The sequence below is a fragment of the Petaurus breviceps genome, unplaced genomic scaffold (assembly GCF_028583685.1).
Source record: "Petaurus breviceps papuanus isolate PSGF00001 unplaced genomic scaffold, PetGlider_PUasm1.0 90865, whole genome shotgun sequence".
In the NCBI taxonomy this organism is placed as follows: Eukaryota; Metazoa; Chordata; class Mammalia; order Diprotodontia; family Petauridae; genus Petaurus; species Petaurus breviceps.
This window is the reverse complement of record NW_027187367.1, coordinates 207,450-229,618: the sequence shown is the minus strand read 5'-3', so window position 1 is coordinate 229,618 and position 22,169 is coordinate 207,450. Positions and strand designations below refer to the sequence as shown.

The 22,169-nt window shown below is 37.9% G+C and overlaps 1 protein-coding gene across 2 annotated transcripts in view; it reads left to right on the top strand.

Moving 5' to 3' along the window:
- Nucleotides 1-22,169, top strand: part of USP43 (ubiquitin specific peptidase 43) — a 117,019-nt gene that overhangs the window by 25,183 nt on the left and 69,667 nt on the right. For both annotated transcript variants that reach the window (XM_069073084.1, XM_069073082.1), the window contains exon 3: nucleotides 15,395-15,495. In XM_069073084.1, coding sequence (XP_068929185.1) covers nucleotides 15,395-15,495 — 101 coding nt within the window. The remainder of the gene's footprint in view (nucleotides 1-15,394; nucleotides 15,496-22,169) is intronic.

Genomic DNA, 22,169 nt, shown 5'->3' with positions numbered 1-22,169 from the left:
GGCAGGGCAATTGGGGTTAAGTGACTTGCCCAAGGTCACAGGGCTAGTAAGTGTTAAGTGTCTGAGGCCAGATTTGAACTTAGGTCCTCCTGACTCCGGGCCTGGTGATTTATTCACTGTACCACCAGCTGTCCCAACTCAAGAAGAATTTAAAAAATCAAATGAGAAGTAGAGGAAAAATTGGGAAAAGAAATGAAAATGATGTAAGAAAATCATCAAAAAAAGAGTCAACTTCTTGGTAAAGGAGGCACCAAAAAATACGGAAGAAAATAACCTCTTAACATACTAGGCCAAATGGCTTCACCAGACTGCCAGAGGAGTCTACAACATAAAAGAAGTGAAGAGTGCTTCCTTGCCCTCAAACTTTTAAAATTTTTGAAATTTTAAGTTTCTAGCCATCTTGTCCCAGAAAATTTTTAATGGGTTGTAATTTGTATGAGAGAAAGCATGTCTGATACCTACTTCAATTTATATCATTGTTTCCTTCAAAATGGAATACTCTTGACCTTGTCAGCAGGTTCTGTATTTGTAGTTTTTTTCTATCTATCTTGGTGCACAGTTCCCCATGTAATCTTTGATAACCTATAATCTATGACATACTTTTGTTAAGAGTAGTCTTGTTTTGGGGTGGCTAGGTGGTGCAGTGAGTGAGAGCGCTGGCCCCAGAATCAGGAGGACCTGAGTTTGGTTCCGGCCTCAGACACTTAACACCCACACAAAAAACCAGCCATGTAACTTTGGGCAAGTTACTTAACCCCAACTGCCCTCCAAAAGAAAAAAAAAAGTCTTGTTTTAGTCTGAATTTTAAGACAAGAGTTCCTGAACATTAATTTTGTATTTCACAGGTTGATTTCCCTAGACAAGTAACTCCCTTGCTATGTACAATGATTTCTTTGTTCTGTTCAATCAACATTGAATGTAAACTGTATTCAAGACACTCTGCTAGATATTCATTTGATCTTCACAACAACTTGGGGAGATGGATGGCAGAAGTATTATCTTCATCCTATAAATGAGGAAAGTGAAACTAAGAAACTGATTTTGTTCATGGTCACACAGCTAGTTATTAATCACCTCTTAGTTGCCAATTCCAGTGGCCTTTTCTTGATTCTCATTCTTCTTGACCCCTCTGTAGCCTTTGGCACTGTTGATCACTCTCTCCAACTTGATACTCTCTTCTCTAGGTTTTTGGGTACATTCTCCCCTGGATCTCCTCCTAACTATCTGACCATGTCTTCTCTGAATCCTTGGCTGGATCCTCATCCAGATCATGCCCTGTAACCCTCGTTGTGCCTGAGGGTTCTTTTCTGGGCCCTCTTCTCTTCTCCCTCTAGATTTCCATCACTTGGTGATCTTATCTCTCAAGTCTTCTTTTCCTGTCCAAGTCTCCATGCTGACTGCCAGTCTCACATCTCTCACTGCTTTTCAGACCGAACTGGGTATCTGTTAGACATCTTAAACTAAACATGTCCAAAATGTTTACTCATCTTTCCCCCAAATTCTTCTTCTGCCCTTCCCTGCCCCAACCCCCCTTTCCTGTTACTGTAGAGTGTAACACCATCCTGCCAGTCTGTCAGGTTCACAAGCTAGGAATCATCTCAGACTCCCTACTGTCTCTTACACCCATAGCCAAGCGACTGCCAGGGCCTTTTGATTTTGCCTTTGCAACATCTCTTCAATATGTCCTCTTCTCTCTTTTGATACTGCCAGCCTTCTAGTTTATGCCCCCATAACTTCATACATGGTCTATTGTACTAGCCTGCTGATGGGCCTGTCTGCCTCAAATCTCTCCCCAATCCAATCCAAACTTCATTCAGCTGTTAAAGTGATTCTGAGTCTCAGATCCCATCATGTTACCTCTACTCAGTAAACTCCATAGGCTCCCTCTTGCCTCTGAAATAAAATACAAAATGCTCTGTTTGACATTCAAAGCCCTTCATAACCTAGCTCCTTCCTACCTTCCCGGTCTTGTTAGATCTTATTCCTCACCACATACTCTTTGATCCAGTGACCCCTTTACTGTTCTATGAATCAGATGCTCTGTCTCTTGGCTCTGGGCCATTTCTCTGACTGTCCCCTGTGCCTGGAATATTCTTCCTCAATCAGTTCTGCCTACTGACCTCTCTGGCTTCTCCCCCCACTTTATTTAAGTATCAACTAAAACCCCATCTTTTTTACTGGAAGCCTACCTCAATTCATCTTAATTCTAGTGCCTTCCTTCCCTCTTATTTCCTATTTATCCTGTATAGAGCTTGCTTTGTGTTGCTTACATGTTGTCTCCCCCTTTAGGTTGTAAGCTCATTAAGAGAAGGAAATGTGTTTTGCCACTTTTTGTATCCCTAGAGTTTAGTGCTATGCCTGGAACATAGCGGGCATTTAATATATGTTTACTGATTGATTGGCAAAGCCAAATGAAAGTGCATGTTAAAATGGTTCAATCATGAAGTATAACAATAATAGCACATATTTTAACAGTGCTTAAAGGTTTGTCAAGTGCTGCATTCTCTCACTTGGTATGCCTCTGCTAAAGTTATATACACACACACACACACACACACACACACACACACACACACACACACACACACACACACACACACATATATATATACACACACACACACACATACTGTTCACTGAACAGTAGAGATACCTCTCAGCTATTGAAGGGTATGCTAAAAAGGGAGAACTTGGGTAGATCCTAGCAAATTGAAATGGGTTTGAGTATGGGCCTTGTAGCAGACTCTGTGTTTCTCATCAAAATTTTAGTCTGGATGAGGTTGGCTGAGAGGTGATGAAATTTTGAGGGGCTAAATACATGAAAGAGTTCTGATCTGCTTTGCTGGAATTAAATCTTTAGTGTTTTCTGCTGATCCAATTTATTCCCACTTCTAAATACAGATTTTAATGAGGCTTTCACTTGAGGCTAGACCAACTGGCCTTTGAGAATGTTGGTCTCAATTCGGGTCCAGTTCAGGACACGTTTTGATCTTGTTATTGTATTTGTAAAATAATACATTTCTGAATATTATGTTCTCATACAAATATAATTTTAAAAATACAAAACTAAATAAAAATAAACTTTTTATGCCTATGTACAGAGAAATTAGGTCATAGTTTTGTTTCTAATCTTGTTATCTTCACCAACCTCCGTTGTTCTTAACTTTTCAAGGCCTGTGGATCTAGATTTGGTCTGTGGGCAGCAGGAAAAGGGGAGTGAAATCTTCACTCATTGAATTTATGAGAGTAGGAGCTTCCTTAATCTTCTCAAAAATTGCTGAAAAGGGGAGTGGGCTCACTTTTTATACTATTTACTTTGGATATGATAGTTTTCTGCTTATTCTTTTAGTTGGCACTATACAATATACAATTATGACAATTTATAGTCATTTTGGATATTGTTTTTATGGTTTTTTTACTTCATTTTTGTATAAGCGCATAACACTGTTTATATATTCATCATGTCTATTTCTTATAGCACAGTGGTATTCCATCATACTGTGATGTAATGTTCAAGAGACATAGTTTCTGGGTAATTAATCTTTTTATTAATTATGCTAGCAAGTAATTAATAAAAGGTGGGGTTTTTGACTGTCTCTCATAAACCAAAGAACCCACTCAACACTTATATGCCCTTGAAGAATGGGTGTCCCTGAGGGTGGAAATAAGTTCTGATTAGTGATGAAATAATGAATATTATAATGAAAGGTAGGTTTATTCTAATGAGGGTTTGGGGGACATGACTTGATCACTCAGTGTTGGTCAAAGAGACTTCTCTATACCTGAACCAAACTGTCTAGACAAAAGGGGGAATCTACCTCTATCTATATCCTATATATCTAGCAGAATGGGTCAGAAGCCACTAATTCACCTAAACTAGAATTTCTTTACCTTTTGATCAGATCTAAGTTTTCCATCTCATTATCAGCCCTGCACTTAACAGTTTTTTGAATAAACTACAATGCTGATTTCTGAATGAAGACAAAGAAAAGGGGAAAATCCTTAGTCATAATTCAGTAATTGATTATTAATGTGAGAGAGAAATAGTCATTTCTCCCAATATTCATATATCAGAATTTATTAGCCATTTTCCCTTTGATGGGCATCTACTTTGCTTCCAATTATTTGCTATCATTAAAAAAATGATGCTATAAACATCTTGGTGTCTATAGAAATTTTAATAATAATAATTTTAATAATAAAGAAACATTTCTTTTTTGTAATTGATCTCCTTGACATATATTCCTGATCAATGAGTACAGGTATTTTAGTTGATTTATTTGAATAATTCAAAATTGTTTTCCAATTATACCAGTTCATAGCTTCCATCAACAATACAGCCCCTACAAAATTGATCATCTCCTAATTTTGTCATCTTCTCCAATTTGCTGGGCATATGATGAACTTAGAATTTTTATGATTTGCCTTTCTCTTAGTGATTTGCAATATTCTTGCATATAGTTGTTAATTGTTTGCAGTTTCTTCTTTTGAAAACTATGTCCCTTAATCTCTTAACTGTTGGGGAATAGTTATCTATTCCATCTTTTGTAAATGTCTCTATATCTTATTTGGTTAAAAAATATCTTTTTATCCATAGCTGTGAATGGCATAGAATCTGCTTTTCTTCTAATTCATAGCTGTGAATGGTACAGGATCTACTTTTCTTCTGTTATGATCCATAATATTCAGTTCATAAATCCTTTTCAAATTTCTTATTGTAAGATGTTGTTCTAAGCTTAATTTCTTCCATATTGCTGTCTATTTTCCCAGGAGTTATCACATAACTTTCCTAGGTAATTTATATTTTCAAGTTTATTGAACCTCTGGACTATGAAGTTCAGTTGTTTCTGATTCTTCCCTGTCTAGTCTACTCCATTTATCTACTTTGCTTTTTTTTCTTAATAAGCACCATATTGTTTTGATGACTGCTAATTTATGTTATAGTTTGAGGTCTTGAAGGGCTATCTATTACCCCTTCGTTCCTACTTTTCCCCTTATTTCCTGTGTTATTTCTAGATCTTTTATTCATCCAAATGAATTTTTTTAATTTTATATTTATTTTTAGTTTACAACATTCATTTCCACAAGACTTTGAGTTACAGATTTTCTCCCTATCTTTCCCCTACCCACCACCCCAAAACAGCGATCCCACTGAATACCCCCTCCCTCAATCTGCTCTCTCCCATATCCTTCCCACTTTTTGGTAGGGTAGATGGATCTCCATACCAGGTGGCTAGGTAGTGCAGTGAATAGAGCATTGGCCCTGGAATCAGGAGGACCTGAGTTCAAATCTGGCCTCTAACACTTAAAACTTAACTAGCACTGTGACTTTGGGCAAGTCACTTAACCCCAGTTGCCCCTCCAAAAGGCAAAAAAAAAAAAGATGGATCTCCATCTCCCAGTGCCTGTATATCTTATTTCCCAGTTTCATGTCAAATAATAATAATAATATATTTTAAACATTTGATTTTACAACTTTGAATTCCAGATTCTTTTCCTTCCTCCCTCATCACCCACCCTTACTTGGAAGATAAGCAATTGAATATAGGTTGTGCATGTGCAGTTACGGAAAACATTTCTGTAATGGATATATTGTGAAAGACTGACTATATTTCCCTCCATCCTATCCTGCCCCCCACTTGTTCTATTTTCTACTTTGACCCTGTCCCTTTTGAAAAGTGTGTGCTTCTAACTATCCTCCCCCCATCTTCTCTCCCTTCTATCATCCCCCCTCTCATCACCTTCTCCGTTCCTCTCCTGTAGGACAAGATACCCAATTTAGTGTGTATGTCATTCCCTCCCTAAGCCAAATTCAATGAGAGTAACATTGACCCATTCCCTTTTGCCTTCCTGTTCTTCCCCTCCATTGTAACAATTATCCCTTGCCTCTTTTTTCTTTTTAATTTTTTTAAATTTTATGTTTATTTTTAGTTTACATCATTCATTTCCACAAGATTTTGAGTTACAAATTTTCTCCCCATCTTTCCCCTACCCACCACCCTAGAACAGCGATCTCACTGTATATCCCCTCCCCCAATCTGTTCTCTCCTATATCCTTCCCATTCCCCCTCCAACTTTCCAGTAGGGCAAGATGGATCTCCATCCCCCAGTGCCTGTATATGTTATTTCCCAGTTGCATGTAAAAAAAATAATATTTTTTTTAATCATTTGATTTTAAAACTTTGAATTCCAGATTCTTTCCCTTCCTCCCTCATCACCCACCCTTACTGGGAAGATAAGCAATCCAATATTGGTTGTACACATGTAGCTATGCAAAACATTTCCATAGTGGGTATATTGTGAAAGATTGAGTATATTTCCTTCCATCCCATCCTATCCAACCTCCCACTTGTTCTGTTTTCTACTTTGACCTGTCCCTTTTCAAAAATGTATGCTTCTAACTATCTTCCCCCCAACCTGCCCTCCCCTCCATCATCCCTCCTCTCATCCCCTTCTCCCCTACTCTACTCTATGGTGAGATACCCAATTTAGTTTGCATGTCATTCCCTCCCTAAGCCAAATTCAGTAGGACTAAGGTTGACCCATTCCCTTTTGCCTTCCTGTTTTTCCCCTCCATTGTAAGTTTTCCCTTGCCTCTTCTATATAAGATAATTTACACCGTTCTGTCTCTCCCCATCTCTTCTCCATTATATTCCTCTCTCACCTCTCAATTTCACCTTTTAAATATCATCCCTTCCTCTTCAGTTGATCCTGTGCCCTCTGTCTATGTATACCTGTGCACATACACACTCACATGTATTCTTATGTACATATACCCTCCTACATAGACATATATATGTATAGATAGATAGATAGATAGATAGATAGATAGATAGATAGATAGATAGATAGATAGACACACGCACATTTATATTCCCTTCAACTATCCTCATACTGAGAAAAGTTTCATAACTTACAATTATCGTTTTTCCATGTAGGCATGTAAATAGTTCAACTTTGATAAATTCCTTATGATTTTTTTTCCCTGTTTACCTCCTCAGGCTTCTCTTGTTTTTTGTATCTGAATGTCAGATTTTCTATTCAGCTCTGGTTTTTTCATCAAGAATGCTGGAAAATCCTCTATTTCATTGAATGATCATATTTTGCCCTGAAACATGATACTCAGTTTTGCTGGGTAGTTGATTCTTGGTTTTTATGCTTGCTTTTTTGACCTCCAGAATATCATGTTCCAAGCCCTTTGATCCCTCAATGTAGAAGCTTCCAGATCCTGTGTTATCCTGACTGTGTTTCCACAGTATTTGAATTGTTTCTTCCTGGATGCTTGTAATATTTTCTCCTTGATTTGGGAGCTCTGGAACCTGGCTATAATATTCCTAGGAGTTTTATTTTGGGAATCTTTTTCAAGAAGTGATTGGTGAATTCTTTCAAGCAAAACTATTTTGCCCTCTGGTTTAAATATCAGGGCAGTTTTCCTTGAGAATTTCTTGAAGCATGATTTCTAGTTTCTTTTTTTGATCATGGTTTTCAGTTAATCCAATAATTTTTAAATTATCTCTCCTGGATCTATTTTCCAGGTTAGTGGTTTTCCCACTGAGATATTTCACATTGCCTTCTATTTTTTCATTTGTTTGGATCTGTTTAATAGTATCTTGATTTCTTATAAAGTCCTTAGCTTCTATTTGCTCCAATCTAATTCTGAAGGAATTAGCTCTTCATTGAGCTTTTGAAATTCTTTTTCCATCTGGCAAATTTGTCTTTTTAAGGCATTCTTCTCCTCAGTTTCTTTTGGGGCCACTTTTGCCATTTCTGTTAGTCTGTTTTTTTTTCTTTTTGGAAAGCAGTTGGAGTTAAGTGACTTGGCCAAGGTCACGTGGCTACTTTTAGTGTCAAGTGTCTAAGGCCAGATTTGAACTCAGGTCCTCCTGACTCCAGGGACAGTGCTCTATTCACTGTGCCACCTAGCTACCTTGTGTTAGTCTATTTTTTAAGCTGTTATTTTCTTCAGTCAAGTTGTTGACTCACTTTTCATAATTTTCTTGTATCATTTTCATTTCTCTTTCCAATTTTACCTCCACTTCTCTTACTGTATTTTCAAAATCCTTCTTGAGCTCCTCCATGGCTTGTAACCAATTCATATTTTTCTTGGAAGCTTTTGGTGCAGGAGTTCTGACTTTATTGTCTTCCTCCTGTTCCATGCTTTGATCCTTTTTGTCCCCAAAAAAGGAGTCTAAGGTTTGCTTATTTTGCTTCCTTTGCTTGCTCATGTTGGCACTCAATTACTTGACTTTTGGTAGAACTCTGCTTCCAGAGAGGAGAGCTTTGTCCCAAATTGCTGGGGTTTTCACAGTTGCTGGAGCTATTAGTTGGGTGCTCTCTGTAGCCCCCACAAACTCTGGCTCACTGGTCATACACCCCAGAACCTCCTCCCAAGATAGTGATCCAGATCCAAGCAGGTTAAAGCAATAACGATTACCCCTCTGAATGGTCGCTTGGTCCCCCTACAATCTGCAGGCCAGGAGCTCTGAAGCTGCCACATGGAGGTTGCGCCACATTGAGGTTGCTGCCCACTCACCTTCTTGCCCTGGGGGCAGTGGCCAGACAGTGCTCAAGGTTCCCCTGTTCCCACAAAGTTCCCCACTGACCTTTTACTTTGTCTTTGGCATTTATGGGTTGATAATTCTGGAAACCACCACAGCTGCTGGTGATCCACTCTCCTGAAGTACCTCCATCTGTGGCTAGTAGGGGCTGCCCTGGGGCTAAAACCGTGGGCTCATGTGGGCCTGTGCTCTGCTCCCAGCCCACTTTGATGGTCCCTTTCTGTTGGCCTACTGGGCTGCCTTCAGTGGGAGATTTGTTTCTCTCTGTCATTTTGGGGGTTCTGTAGCTCTAAAATTTGTTTGGAGTCATATTTTATAGGTATTTGAGTTGGTTATGGGGGGAGTTTTCCTGCTTCTGCACTGCCATCTTGGCCAGTATTGTGCTTTTATATTACATTGACATGGCCCCACCATTAGCACTGACTATTCATTAATAATTTGTTCTTTCTTTTAGGAGCATTTTGTAATTTAATCTCTACAGTGTGCTTTGTTAATTGGTAGTTGAATCTATTAATTTGCTTTGGTAGATTGAGTCACATACTGTATTTATTTTCTAGTTATTGTAAATGGGATTGTCTTTGACTCCTGGATTTCTTTTTCTTACATAGAAACTTTGTTGGTTTTTTGCAGAATTATTTTATAGCCTGAAATTTTACTGGATCTGTTCATCATTTTGGTTAATTTCTTTGATGATTCTCCATGAGTTTTTAGGCAAATCATTGTAATAAGACAAAAATTTGGGATGAGGAAGAGACTTTGACTTTGACATCTTGCCACAACCACAATAAGAAGAGAACACTGCTCTGGGCTTTTATTTTGAAGTTCCATGCATTTTTCTTGGAAGCTCAAAGATCATACACATCACCTACAAAGTCAGGGTTAACAAACCACAGGTTTAGTGTTGATGAAATGGAAGTTGCCCTTTTCTTCTCCCTTCTATTTCTTGTTTCTAGAAGTGTATACATTGTCTTCCTTTCTTGTTTCCTGTAAAATTCTACTTTTCTATGCTGTTTGTGGATTTATATTCCATGTAAGGTAGCAGAAACTAATGATCAGTGCTCATTGACTCCTAATTTTTCTATGTATCCTATGCTCTGAGCATGATAATAAAACTGCAGTTAACATCTCTGCATCACAGATTCACTGATTGACCACGGTACCAAATCAGATAATTTTTGTCTAATTATTATCATATCATCAAAAATTACAGATAGTTTTGTTTCTTTGCTTATTGTTATGTCTTTCTCTTGTTTTACTGTTATTGCTGGCATTTCTAGAAATATAATAAATAATAGCAAGAAATAAAGGAAATATTTACTTCTGTATTTATTGGGAAAGCTTGTAGTATTTCTCAGTTGGATATCATGCTTGCTTTTGGTTTTAGATAGATAGTTATTATGATATTAAGTGTGTTGGTTGTTTCCCTAATGTTAAACTGTGCTTCTCTAGTATAAGTCTAAGTTGATCATAATAAGTGACTTAAAAATAAATTATTTTGATCTTTCATCAGAATTTTATTTTAGTACTTTGAAATAATGAATTTATTAATGATGTTGCTCCATAGTTCTCATTCTTTTTTTTTTGCCTTTTTTTGGGGGGGGGGAGGGCAATTGGAGTTAAGTGACTTGCCCAAGGTCACATGGCTAGTGTTTTATGTTACGTGTCTGAGGTCAGATTTGAACTCAGGCCATCCTGACTCCAGGGCTGGTGCTCTATTCACTGTGCCACCTAGCCTCCCCACCACCTAGCCTCCCCGTATAGTTCTCATTCTTTTGTCTTTCCATTGTTTAGGTATTAGAATTCTTTTTGTTTCATGAAAAGTATCTGGTAGAGACCTTTCTCAATTTTTGAGAATATTTTGTATATTGTAGATATTGATTCTTCTCTAAAAATCTGATAGAATTCTCCTGTAAATCCATCTAGACCATGAATTTTTTTTTCCCCTTTGGAAGTTCCATTACAGAGAGTTCTATTTTCTTTTCTAAGATTGAACATTTAATGTGAGTTCTTTTTGGTCACCAAATGATTTCTCTCTTCTAATTTTAAAGATTTCCTCATCTGTGCTTATTTTTGGTTGTATATTTATTGACTTCCTAATTTTTAAGTGCATATTCAGTTCCTTAATCCTCTTTTTATATTTTTGTTAATGTACTTTTAGAGAATATAATTTCTGGTTTGTTGTTGTTGTGTTATATAATATTAATCTCCACATCTTTTTCCAATTCAAGTCAACAAGCATTTATTAAGTTCTTATTATATGCCAGACACTGTGCTAAGTGCTGACAGATAGAAGCAAAAAGAAAGACCCCCCCCACCTAAAGGAGATTACATTTCAATTGATCAACATAACACACACAACATAACACTGTATAACACACATAATAACACAACATAACACACAAATGAGAACTGAAAAGTCTCTAGGGGGGAGGTAGAGAGAGAGGTTATCCGTGCTGAGCAATGATTGAGAAAGAAGTTTGGAGAGTCTGGAGAGGGGTCCAGAGAGGCCTGGGGGCCCTTCCTTAAAATGGAGGAACCAAGAGTAAACAACCAATCAGATGAAAGGACTGCAGGGGTAGAAGGATCTTTTGGTACAGATAGCTTTTAGGCTAAGAAGGCTGCTGAGGAATAGTGAAAAAAGAAGTCAGGAATGGAGCCCAGAGAGGGAAGGAAGTCCACTGCTTATTATTTTTTGAATTTAGAGGCTACATTTTTTGGGCTTTTTTTTGTTTTTAATTTTATTTTGTTAAACACCAAAAAGCATGAGCATATACATATAGCAGAAAAAGAAGATAGTATGTGAAACCATTAATCTTTATTAAACATTGCTTATAATTTTATATGTGTATATAAATTCAGCATTAATTCACCCCCTCAGATTCAGTCACTTGCCAAGTCCTGTCATTTCTATCCTCACAATATCTCTCATGTATACCTTTCTCTTCTTTGACACTGCCATCACCCTGGTGTAGGCTCTCCTCACCACATTCCTGCACTACTGCAATAGCTAGTTGTTCTCTCTAACTCAAGTCTTTCTCCATTCTAGTCCATCCTCCACTCAGTTATTAAACTGATCCACTTGACCAAGTCTGACTACATTATTTAGTCAACTGCAATGGTTCTTTATTGTCTCTACAATCAGATGTAAAATGTTCTAGATTTAAATAGTCTCCCATATGAACACGATAAGAGGAAAAACCTTAACACTATACTACAAGAAATAATATAAAACTACTCAGAACTTCTGAACCCAGAAATATCAATTGAAAGAATTCATACCAGAAAAAAACAAACAAGGCTGTAAACTCCAATACACATAGTGGTTAAGTTTAGCAACTCAATTAAAAAACAAGTTGTGCAAGTGATCTGGAGAAAGATTGTCAAATACAAAGGAAAGAAAATCTGAATAATCCAAGATTATTCTGTTCCCATTAGAAAATGCATAAGGGGATGGAACACTGTGTTCTTAAGAGAAATAGAGCCCAGGATGCACCCTGGGGTGACCTACCCTGCAAATCTGAGCTTAACCATAAATGAAAGAAGATGAAGTTCAGTGATGAGCTGTTTTAAAATGTTTGAAAGCAAACCAGAATTGAAGAGAGTACTTGCTTCTCTAAAACCCACAAGAGATATGTAGGAGGAATGAATAAATGCAGCCAGGAAGGACATCAGTAGCAACAAAGGGACCACAGAGAAGCCAGTAAGAAACTTCTTTCTAAATATATACAAGGAGACAAGGTGAAGGTGAGTCTGGTGGAGGTCACAGTGAAGAGGCAGACCTAGAGCATTATTGATAGACTCTGGTGGTATCTTCCTGCCTACAGATGAATCAAGGTTTTTTTGTGGGAGAGGCAAGCAGGGAATAGAGTAAACGTTGATGTGGTAGGTTCAAACCAAGGGCTAGCAATGAAAGTAAAGTGACCCCTGTGGTCTTAGTAAGAGAAGAGTCTGCAGGGGAATGGGTGAAAACAGGGGGAAAATTGAATAGGAAGAAAGTTAGATTTGCTTTGTTGGTGGGAGAAGATTTCACAGATAAATGCTTCTATGGATGAAGAAAGATATTCTGTAAAAGGAAATGGGGTCTATGTCCTGGGTGTGGTCTGGGGGGTTTGGTGCTTGTCCATTTATCTTACCTGGAAAGGGGGAATTTGGAACACCTAGGGTCACCAGGTACCTAAGAAAGTGGGAGAACATGGACCTAGAGATGAGATTTTGAAACAAATTGGGGGGGGAACAAAATGTAATTGGGAATGGCATAACTCAGTGGTAGGGCTGTGTAATCAAGGATGTGGGAAGGGAACCCTACCAGAAGCTAGTGTTGTCACTGACACCTGCAGTGACATCATTGTTTTGAGAGTGAGTCACAATGGAAAGGGGGGCAGAATCTGCTTTAGAGGGGAGATCCTAGAATTGATACCTTGGAGGTTTTGATTGTATGAGGAATGCAGAGGAGAGATAATTGTAGGGGTCATGAACCAGAGATGAGGATTTAGGGTAGACAGAAAGAGAGAATGGATAATGAAGAGAATAAGAGAGATCCTTTGTGGAAAGGGGTGCAACAAAAGATAATTTTTTTTTTGCTTTTTTTTCTTGGAGGGCAATTGGGGTTAAGTGACTTGGCCAAAGTCACACAGCTAGTAATTGTGTCAAGTGTCTGAGGCCAGATTTGAACTCAGGTCCTCCTGACTCCAGAGCTGGTGCTCTATTCACTGTGCCACCTAGCAGCCCCCTAGGATAAATTTTTAAAAGTAATGAAGAGAACTAGTTGAACTCAACTACCCATTGTTTGGTGAAATGAAAAAAACCACCTGGAGGGGAAAACCCTACTTATTTGATTAAAACTGCTGGGAAGACTGGAAGAAATTAAGCTTAGATCCCTACCTTATACCATATTCTACAATATATTCTAAACTGATATTAGACTTTATTATTAGAAGTCATATAAATTAGAAGCAAATCATATGCCTTTCACAGATATGGGTAAGAGATGTATTCCTAATGAAATAAGGTATAGAAACAATTATAAAAGATAGATAACTTTTACAATTAATTTGAAAAGCTGATGCATGGACAAAATTAATGCACCTAGGATAAGAAGAAAAGTGGTTAAATGGGAAAAAAGTTTTTGTATCAAATTTTGTTGATAAGGACTTGGTGTCTGAGATATTTTAAAAACTAATAAATATATAAAGTGAATTTTTCAGTTGATAAGTGGTCAAAGGACGTGAAAAAGTTCTGAAAAGAATTGCAAACTATTCACAATCATATGATAGAATGTTCCAAATCACTAATAATAAGAGAAATGCAAATCAAAACAACCCTTATACCTTGTAAATTTCAGCTCATAGCCTGTAAATTGGCAAAAATGGCAATAGTCAATGTTGGAAGGGTTATGGAATGATAAGCACACTTATACGTTGTTGGTGGAGCTATGAAATACGACAACTATTTTGGAAAGCAACTTGGAATAATGCAAATAAAGTGACTAAAATGTCCATACCCTTTGAACCAGAGGCTCCATTACTGGGCTTACGCCCCAAGGAAGCCATCAGTAAGAAGAAAGTCCTCATATACATCTAAATATTTTTAGCAACATTTTTTTTATGATAGTGAAGATTTGTAACAAAGTAGATGGCCATCAGTTGGGGAATGGCTAAATGAAATGTGGTACATGAATGTAATGGACTGTTACTGTGCTATAAGTGGTAAATGCAGAGAAACATGGAAAGAACTATTTGAACTGATGCACAGTGAAGTAAATAGAGTCAAGAAAATAATATATGCAGTAACTACAACAGCACAAGTGGGAACAACAACTACACACCAAAAAATTCAAAGTGAATGTAAAATTACAAAGATCAAGAAAGACTAAAATGAAAAGAATTGAGGGTACACCCCCTTGTGGAACTGGGAGGTCCATATATATTACACATTTCACAGGTTTTCAGACTTTTATTGATCAGTTATACTGAATGTTTTTCCTTTCTGAAATATATTGTATTTTGTGTGGGATGGACCTCTGGGGGAGATACATGGGATAAGTGTGAAGCAGAAAGTTATCAATAAAAATGTATTATAAATAAATAAGTTACTGTGATCCAACATAGAACTGGAAGAGAAAAAAAAGCACCTTTCTAGTATATAACAGGAGATGGTTCCCTTAGGGTACTGGGAGTCCCTGAGGGTTGTGGTAGAAGAGAAGACTTTAGAAACAATTACAGACCTTTATCACTTGTTGGAACTGTTATAATAGCCTACTGATTCGTCACTCTGCCCTCTAGTCTCTCACTTTTCCAATCCATGTTCCACAGAATTGCCAAAATAATCTTCTTGAAGTATTAGGCTCACATCACTCCTCTGCTTACAAATTTTAGTGAGTCCGCATTGCCTCTAGGACAAAATATAACCTCCTTAGTCTAGAATTTTAAGTTCCACCATATTCTGATTCTAACCTTCTTCTCTACCCTTATTAGTCATTTTCTCATTGTTATAACCAAAGTGACATACTGTTAGCTAGACTCTACATTCTATCTCCTATCTCCATGCGTTCATAGTCTCACCCACTTTCCAGCTCTAAAATTCTACATCTTTTCTCTGATGAATTTTTGGCATAAATACAGAGAAATTGAATGTTGGATCTGAACCCAAATTGTGAATTAGTTCAGCAAGAACAGTGGGAGACAAAAGGGGCATGGGAGTCTGGGGGTCATCAGGAAAGCATTGAAACAGTTGACCTTGGAGTTAAGAATGAGTCTGTTATAGATGGTAGAAAGCTATGGTTTTACTGGGTAATTGAAAGTACTTATCTAATCTTCATTTTCTTCTTTTCTTCACAGCCCCAACCTGAACCCAGCAAAAATGTGATGCAAACTCTATCATCACATCAGCTTTCTCCAAGACAAAGTTTTGTTCAAAATCACTTTCAAGCCCAGTATAGGTAAGAAAGGGGATATATACTTCTTGCCTCAGCCATCTCTGTAACCTATTTAGCAATAAAAATTCTCAAATATCCAGATTTATGCCTTGACTGGTATTGTTAAAAAACGTGGGTTCCAGAAGGCTTAGGACAAGCAGTCCTATTTGGGAAAGTTCTAGGTGTCTTTCTGCAGTTTAAGAACTTAATTGAATGATTATTTGAATGCCCACAATTTTCTAGAAAAAGAATTGTGATCTATAGAAGATTGAAAAGAGATATGACATAGTTCCTATCCTTAACAACAGTAATAATAATGCTTTAAGATTTGCCAAAATACTTTACAGAGGTTATCTCATGTAATCTTCACAACTCTAGGTGATTAATGTTAATTCCTTTACAGATAAGGAAATTGAGTCTGAGAGGGTAAGTGACTTGCCTAGGGGCCCAAAGTATTTGAAGCTGTATTTGATAAGCTTGAATATTACTAGGTTGAAAAATTTGGTTTTGAACCAGTGACCAGAAGATTTATTTTCTACTCTTATCTTTTTGTTTGTTCTAAATCTTTCTTTTTTTTTGTTACAAACTACATTCCTTTGTTCTTCCCTCCCCTCCTCACCCTGCACTAGAGAAGGCCACCATTTGACACATACTTATAAATATATGTAAAACCATAGTATATGTACGTCTGTTTATCAGTACTTTCTCTGGGGGTATATGGTATCTTCCTTCTTAGGTCCTTTATAGTTGAATATTTATGGTGCTCAGAATAACTTAGTTGTCACAATTATTCTTTGAACAATATTGCTGTTACTGTATATAACACTCTCTTGATGAATATGAAGAATTGATGAGTATGAAGAATTTAGAGAAGTTTGAGGAGACTTTTATGAACTAAGGCAAAATGAATTAGAAGAATCAAAGGTAAAATGAATTTATTTGATGGAAGATAGTTTCACATCATTGGAGATCATCAAATAAATGAAGGCTGACTGACTGTTTTGGGCTGTCATACTGAGTGTTCCTATTTGGATATTTACCAGAGTAGATGGCCCTGGAGACTCATTTCAACTCTGAGGCTACATAATTCTGCCAACAGACAAAAGAAATCTACCTTATAAAAGTCAATTGGAGTATGTGAGCACTGGTATTCATAACACTATCCCCATTAGATTATAATTTCCTCTTATTAGATTGTAAACTCTTTGAGGGCAGGGACTGTTCTGTCTTTCTTTTTTATAGTAAGTGCTTACTTAATACATGTTTATTGAATTGAACTGTCTTAATTCAGTCATAAACACTTTTTTAAAACTTTGAACATATTGCTGCTTTTGCCATTGTAAATAAAGTAATAATGCCAACTGGTTATCAATTATATGTTGAGGAAGCATGAGTTCTGTAAAACAAAAAAACAAAACCCAAGGACCTCAAGGAAAATGTTATAGATTTTTTCAACTTTTTCAGCCTCACACGCTCTTAGTGTGACTAAATAGTGTCTGTGGGTGCCAGTCATAGTTCTAAGGTACAGGCAGTAGAAATGTGTAAAAGAGAAAGAAGGAAGCATAAGAGAAGAAAAGGAGATTTAAAAAAACATTTTTTTTTGCCTTTTTTGGAGGACAATTGGGGTTAAGTAACTTGCCCGAGGTTACATGGCTAGTTTGTGTGTGTGTGTGTGTGTGTGTGTGTGTGTGTGTTAAGTGTCTGAGGCTGGAACTGAACTCAGGTCCTCCTGACTCTGTGGCTGGCGCTTTACTCACTGCACCACCTAACCACCCCAGAAAAGGAGATTTTTTTTTTTATTTACATCATTCGTTTCCGCCAGATTTTGAGTTACAAATTTTCTCCCCATTTTTCCCCTACCCACCACCCCAAAATAGCATTCCCACAGGATATCCCCTCCTCCATTCTGCTTGCTCCCATATTTTCTCCCATACCCCTTTCTACTTTTCCAGTGGATCTCTATGCCTCAGTGCCTGTATATCTTATTTCCCAATTACATGTAAGATGGTATTAATAATAGTATATATATATATGTATATATATATACACACACACACACATATATACACATATTTGAATATTTGATTTTAAAACTTTCAATTCCAGATTCATTCCCTTCCTTCCTTGTCACCCACCCTTACTGGGAAGATACGCAGTTCAGTATAGGTTGTACATGTGTGGCTAATGCAAAACAGTAACATGGTAGATATATTGTAAAAGACTGACTACATTTCCCTCCCTCCTATCTCACCTCCCATTTGATCCCGTCTATTTTCAAAAGTGAGTGCTTCCAACTTCCCTCCCCCCCAGCCTATCCTCCCTTCTGTCATCCCCCCTCTCATCCCCTTCCCCCCCTATTCTCCTGGAGGGTGAGATCCCCTATTTAGTGTGTATTTCACTCCCTTCTCAAGCCAAATTCAATGGGAATAAGGTTGACCCATTCCCTTTTGCCTTCCTATTCTTCCCCTCCATTGTAACCATTTTCCCTTGCCTCTTCTATATGAGATAGTTTACCCCATTCTGTCTCTCCCCATCTCCTCTTATTATATTCCCATCTCACCTCTTAATTTCACCTTTTAAGTATCATTCCTTCGTGTTAAATTGGTCCTGTGCCCTCTATGTATACCTGTAAACATATATACACACATTCACATATGTATTCCTATGCCCATCATATATATATATATATATATATATATAAACAAATATATATATATATATATATATATATATATATATATATATTTCTAATCCCTTCAACTACTGAGAAAAGTTTCATAAGTTACAATTATTGTTTTTCCATGTAGGAATGTTAATTGTTCAACTTTGATAAGTTCCTTATGATTCCTTTTCCCTGTTTACCTTCTCATGCTTCTCTTGCTTGCTGTATCTGAATGTCAAATTTTCTATTCAACTCTGGTTTTTTCAGCAAGAATGCTTGAAAGTCCCCTATTCCACTGAATAACCATATTTTCCCCTGAAACATGATACTCAGTTTTGCTGGGTAGGTGACTTTTGGTTTTAATCCCAGCTCCTTTGTCCTCCGGAATATCATATTCCAAGCCCTTCGATCCCTCAGTGTAGAAGCTGCCAAATCCTGGGTTATCCTGATTGTGTTTCCACAATATTAAAATTGTTTCTTCCTGGCTGCTTGTAATATTCTCTCCTTAATGTGGAAATTCTGGAACCTGGCTATAATATTCCTAGGAGTGTTCTTTTGGGGATCTTTTTTTTTTTTTAAAGCAATCAGGGTTAAGTAACTTGCTCAAGGTTACACGGCCAGTTATTTCTGGGTGTGGTGCTGAGTATCTGAGCCCGGATTTGATCCAGGTCATCCCGATACTGGAGCCGGTGCTCTTACTCCCTGAGCCACCTGGCCGCCCCTAAGCAATTGGGGTTAAGTAACTTGCTCAAGGTTACACGGCCAGGTGTGTCTGGGTGGGTGCTAAGTGTCTGAGCCTGGGATTCAATCTCCAGGTCTCAACACTGGAGCCGGTGCTCTTACTCTCTGTGCTACCTGGCTGCCCTGGGGATCTTTTTCAGGAGGTGATCGGTGGATCCTTTCAACCTCTATTTTGCCCTCTGGTACTAAAACATCAGGGCAGTTTCTTTGAGAACTTCCTGGAGGATGATTTCTAGGTTCTTACTTTGGTCATGGCTTTCAGGCAGTCCAATAATTTTTAAATTATCTCTCCTGGATCTATTTTCCAGGTCAATGGTTTTTCCCATGAGATATTTCACATTGCCTTCTATTCTTTCATTTGTTTGGATCTGTTTAACAGCATCTTGATTTCTCATAAAATCATTAGCTTTCATTTTCTCCAATCTAATTCTGAAGCAATGATTCTCCTCATTGTGTTTTTGAGATTCTTTTTCCATCTGGCAAATTCAGCTTTTTAAGGTATTCTTCTCCTCATTGCCTTTTTGGGATTCCTTTGCCATTTGAGTCAGTCTGTTTTTTAAGGTATTATTTTCCTCAGTCAGGCTGTTGACTCTCATTTCATAATTTACTTGCATTGTTCTCATTTCTCTTACCAATTTTTCCTCCACTTCTCTTATTTGGTTTTCAAAATCTTTCTTAAGGTCCTCTATGGCCTGTAACCAGCTTGTATTTTGCTTTGAAGCTTTTGGTGCAGGAGTTCTGACTTCACTGTTTTCCTCCTGTTCCATGCTTTGCTCCTTTTTGTCCCCAAAATAGGAGTGTATTGTTGGAATCTTCTGTCTGCTTTGTTTCCTTTGCCTGCTTATTTTGCCACTCAATTACTTGACTTTTGGGCTTTTTGCCACAGTAGGACTCTGCCACCAGACAGGGGAGCTTTCCTCCCAAACGCTGGGGTTTTCTCAGCTGCCGGAGGTATTAGATGGGTGCTCTCTCTGAGGTCTCCACACGCTCTGGCAAGCTGGACACACACCCCAGAACCTCCACCCTAGACTGCAATCCAGATCCAAGCAGGTTAAAGCAAGAGCGATTACCCCTCAGATTGGTGCTTGGTCCCCCTACACTCTGCAGGCCAAGAGCTGAAGCCATCACGTGGCGCTGGCTGGCTGTGCCGGGGTCTCAGTGGCTTTTCGCCCCCGCACTCCCACTTACTGGTCCCAAAGTCCAGACTGCACTGACCTCTCACTTTGTCCTTCGCATCTATGTGTTGATAAATCTGGAAACAGCCACAACTGCTGCTGATCTGGAGTCCCTCTGGCCGGGCAGCTGGTCAGGCCCGCCCTGGGGCTAAAGCCTTCTCGTGGGACTGGACTCTGCTCCCAGAGCTCTGTGCTGATTCCTGCCAGCCTGCCGGGCTGTCCTCAGTGGGAGGTTAGCTTCTCTGTGTCATTTTGTGGGTTCTGCAGGTCCAAAGTTTGTTTAGAGTCCCCTTTTTACATGGATTGGGGAGGGTGGAAGCCGGAACAGCAGGAAGGTCGTGCTTCTACTCAGCCATCTTGGCTCTGCCCTTTGAAAAGGAGATTTTTAAAAGGTACATTTTCTGAGAAGTTGAAGAATAATACTGCCAGTAAATTAATAATCCTATCAAATACCTACGGTGCATTGTATATTTTGTGAAATCAAAAGTATAAAGAGTGGTCTGAGAAAATGAATGAATGTGGTAACATTAGGGGACAAATTATACCACTGAAAAATTAACACAAAAGCAGAAAAATATTTGGTATTTCCTTTTCTAAAGCAAGAGACTTTAGAGAAGTACTTTATTTAAAGCATGAGTGAATGGCAGTATCCATTTTGGTGAATTGCAGCAGTGCTAGACAGGGCATTAAAGTTTCATTAGTGGTGGCTGACTAAGCCACCTCCATTTGTATGGAGAGTTTTCCAGTAAAGCCTTTATTTTTTTAATCATTAACTAGCACTTTGAAATGCTGGAAGATGTAGATTATGGGAGTAATAAGAAGTTACTTAGTGTGCGTGTTTTTGTAATGAGGAGGATGGGATGTGTTAAGTAGGATCACGTAGAAGTGAATATTTATTATACTTTTATTATCTTTGACCTAGAGATGTCAAGGAGATGAGTGACTGGAATTTTTTTTTTTACATTGAAATTAGGATGGAGAAAGGCTTTCTTGGATTTTTCATGTAATCGGTAGCTTCTTTTGAGACATGCAGTCCATTGATGGGGATTAAGTCTATGTTAGTCTCTTAGTGGGATGAATCTTGGGATCAGAGATTTAGAGCTAGACAAATCCTTAGAGGCCATTGAGTCTAATATCTTCACTTTACAGATAAGGAAACTGAGGCACAGAGAAGTTAAATGACTTGTCCAGGGTCACATAACTAGTACATATCCAAGGGAGAAATTTTAAACCAGATCCTCCTGGCTCCAAGTCCAGTACCCAATCCACTATAGTTTGATGGAGAGTGTTATGAGACAGTAGGTCTGGAAATTGTACAGCAGTGTAGCTTTTTTTCTTTACCTTTTCCATATATCCTGAGGTAGGACTGGAACAACATTTTTGTTGACTAACTTCTGTCATAGTATATGATGTGTAGCACAATTCCTCAAGAGTTGAAACCCACTGATATTTGTTTATGTTAACCATTGTAAACTCATGTCCATGGACCTGGGAATCCACAGGCACAAATACTTAATTTTGGGGTGCTTTAAAAATTTTTAGAATATAGAGTATTTCATATCTCCTTGAATAGATAAACAAGAATAAAACTTTGTTCAATAGCTAGTAAGCTGTACTCCATTTTGTATTATGGCCACTAATTGGGGAAAAAGTAAGGGGAGGAGAGGACAAAGAAGAGCAGAAAAAGCAATGTGATAGGGTAGGAAAAGTACTAGCTTTTGAATCAGAAGACATGGGTTCACAAATCTCAGTTTTGCTTAATACTCTTGTGACCTGGGTGAGTAATTTCTCTGAACTTCAGTCTCTTAAATTATAGTATGAATGGGTTAGACTATATGATTTCTAAGGTTTGGCCTGGTTCATTATCCTGACATATGCATAATGATATCAGATTGTTTTGGGTTTTTTTGCAGTGGGACATAACTAGAAGTAAGGCAATGAAATTAATAGAAATTTAAATGACAGTATATATTATTTAAAAATTGAGTGTTTTCCTTAAGGACAGGGGAAACACTGCATGCTACTTTGAAAACAGTAGAGATTGGGTTTAAATCCCATTTGATACTACCTATATGACCTTGGGAAAGTCATCTTACTTCATTGGATTTCTGTTTCCTCAT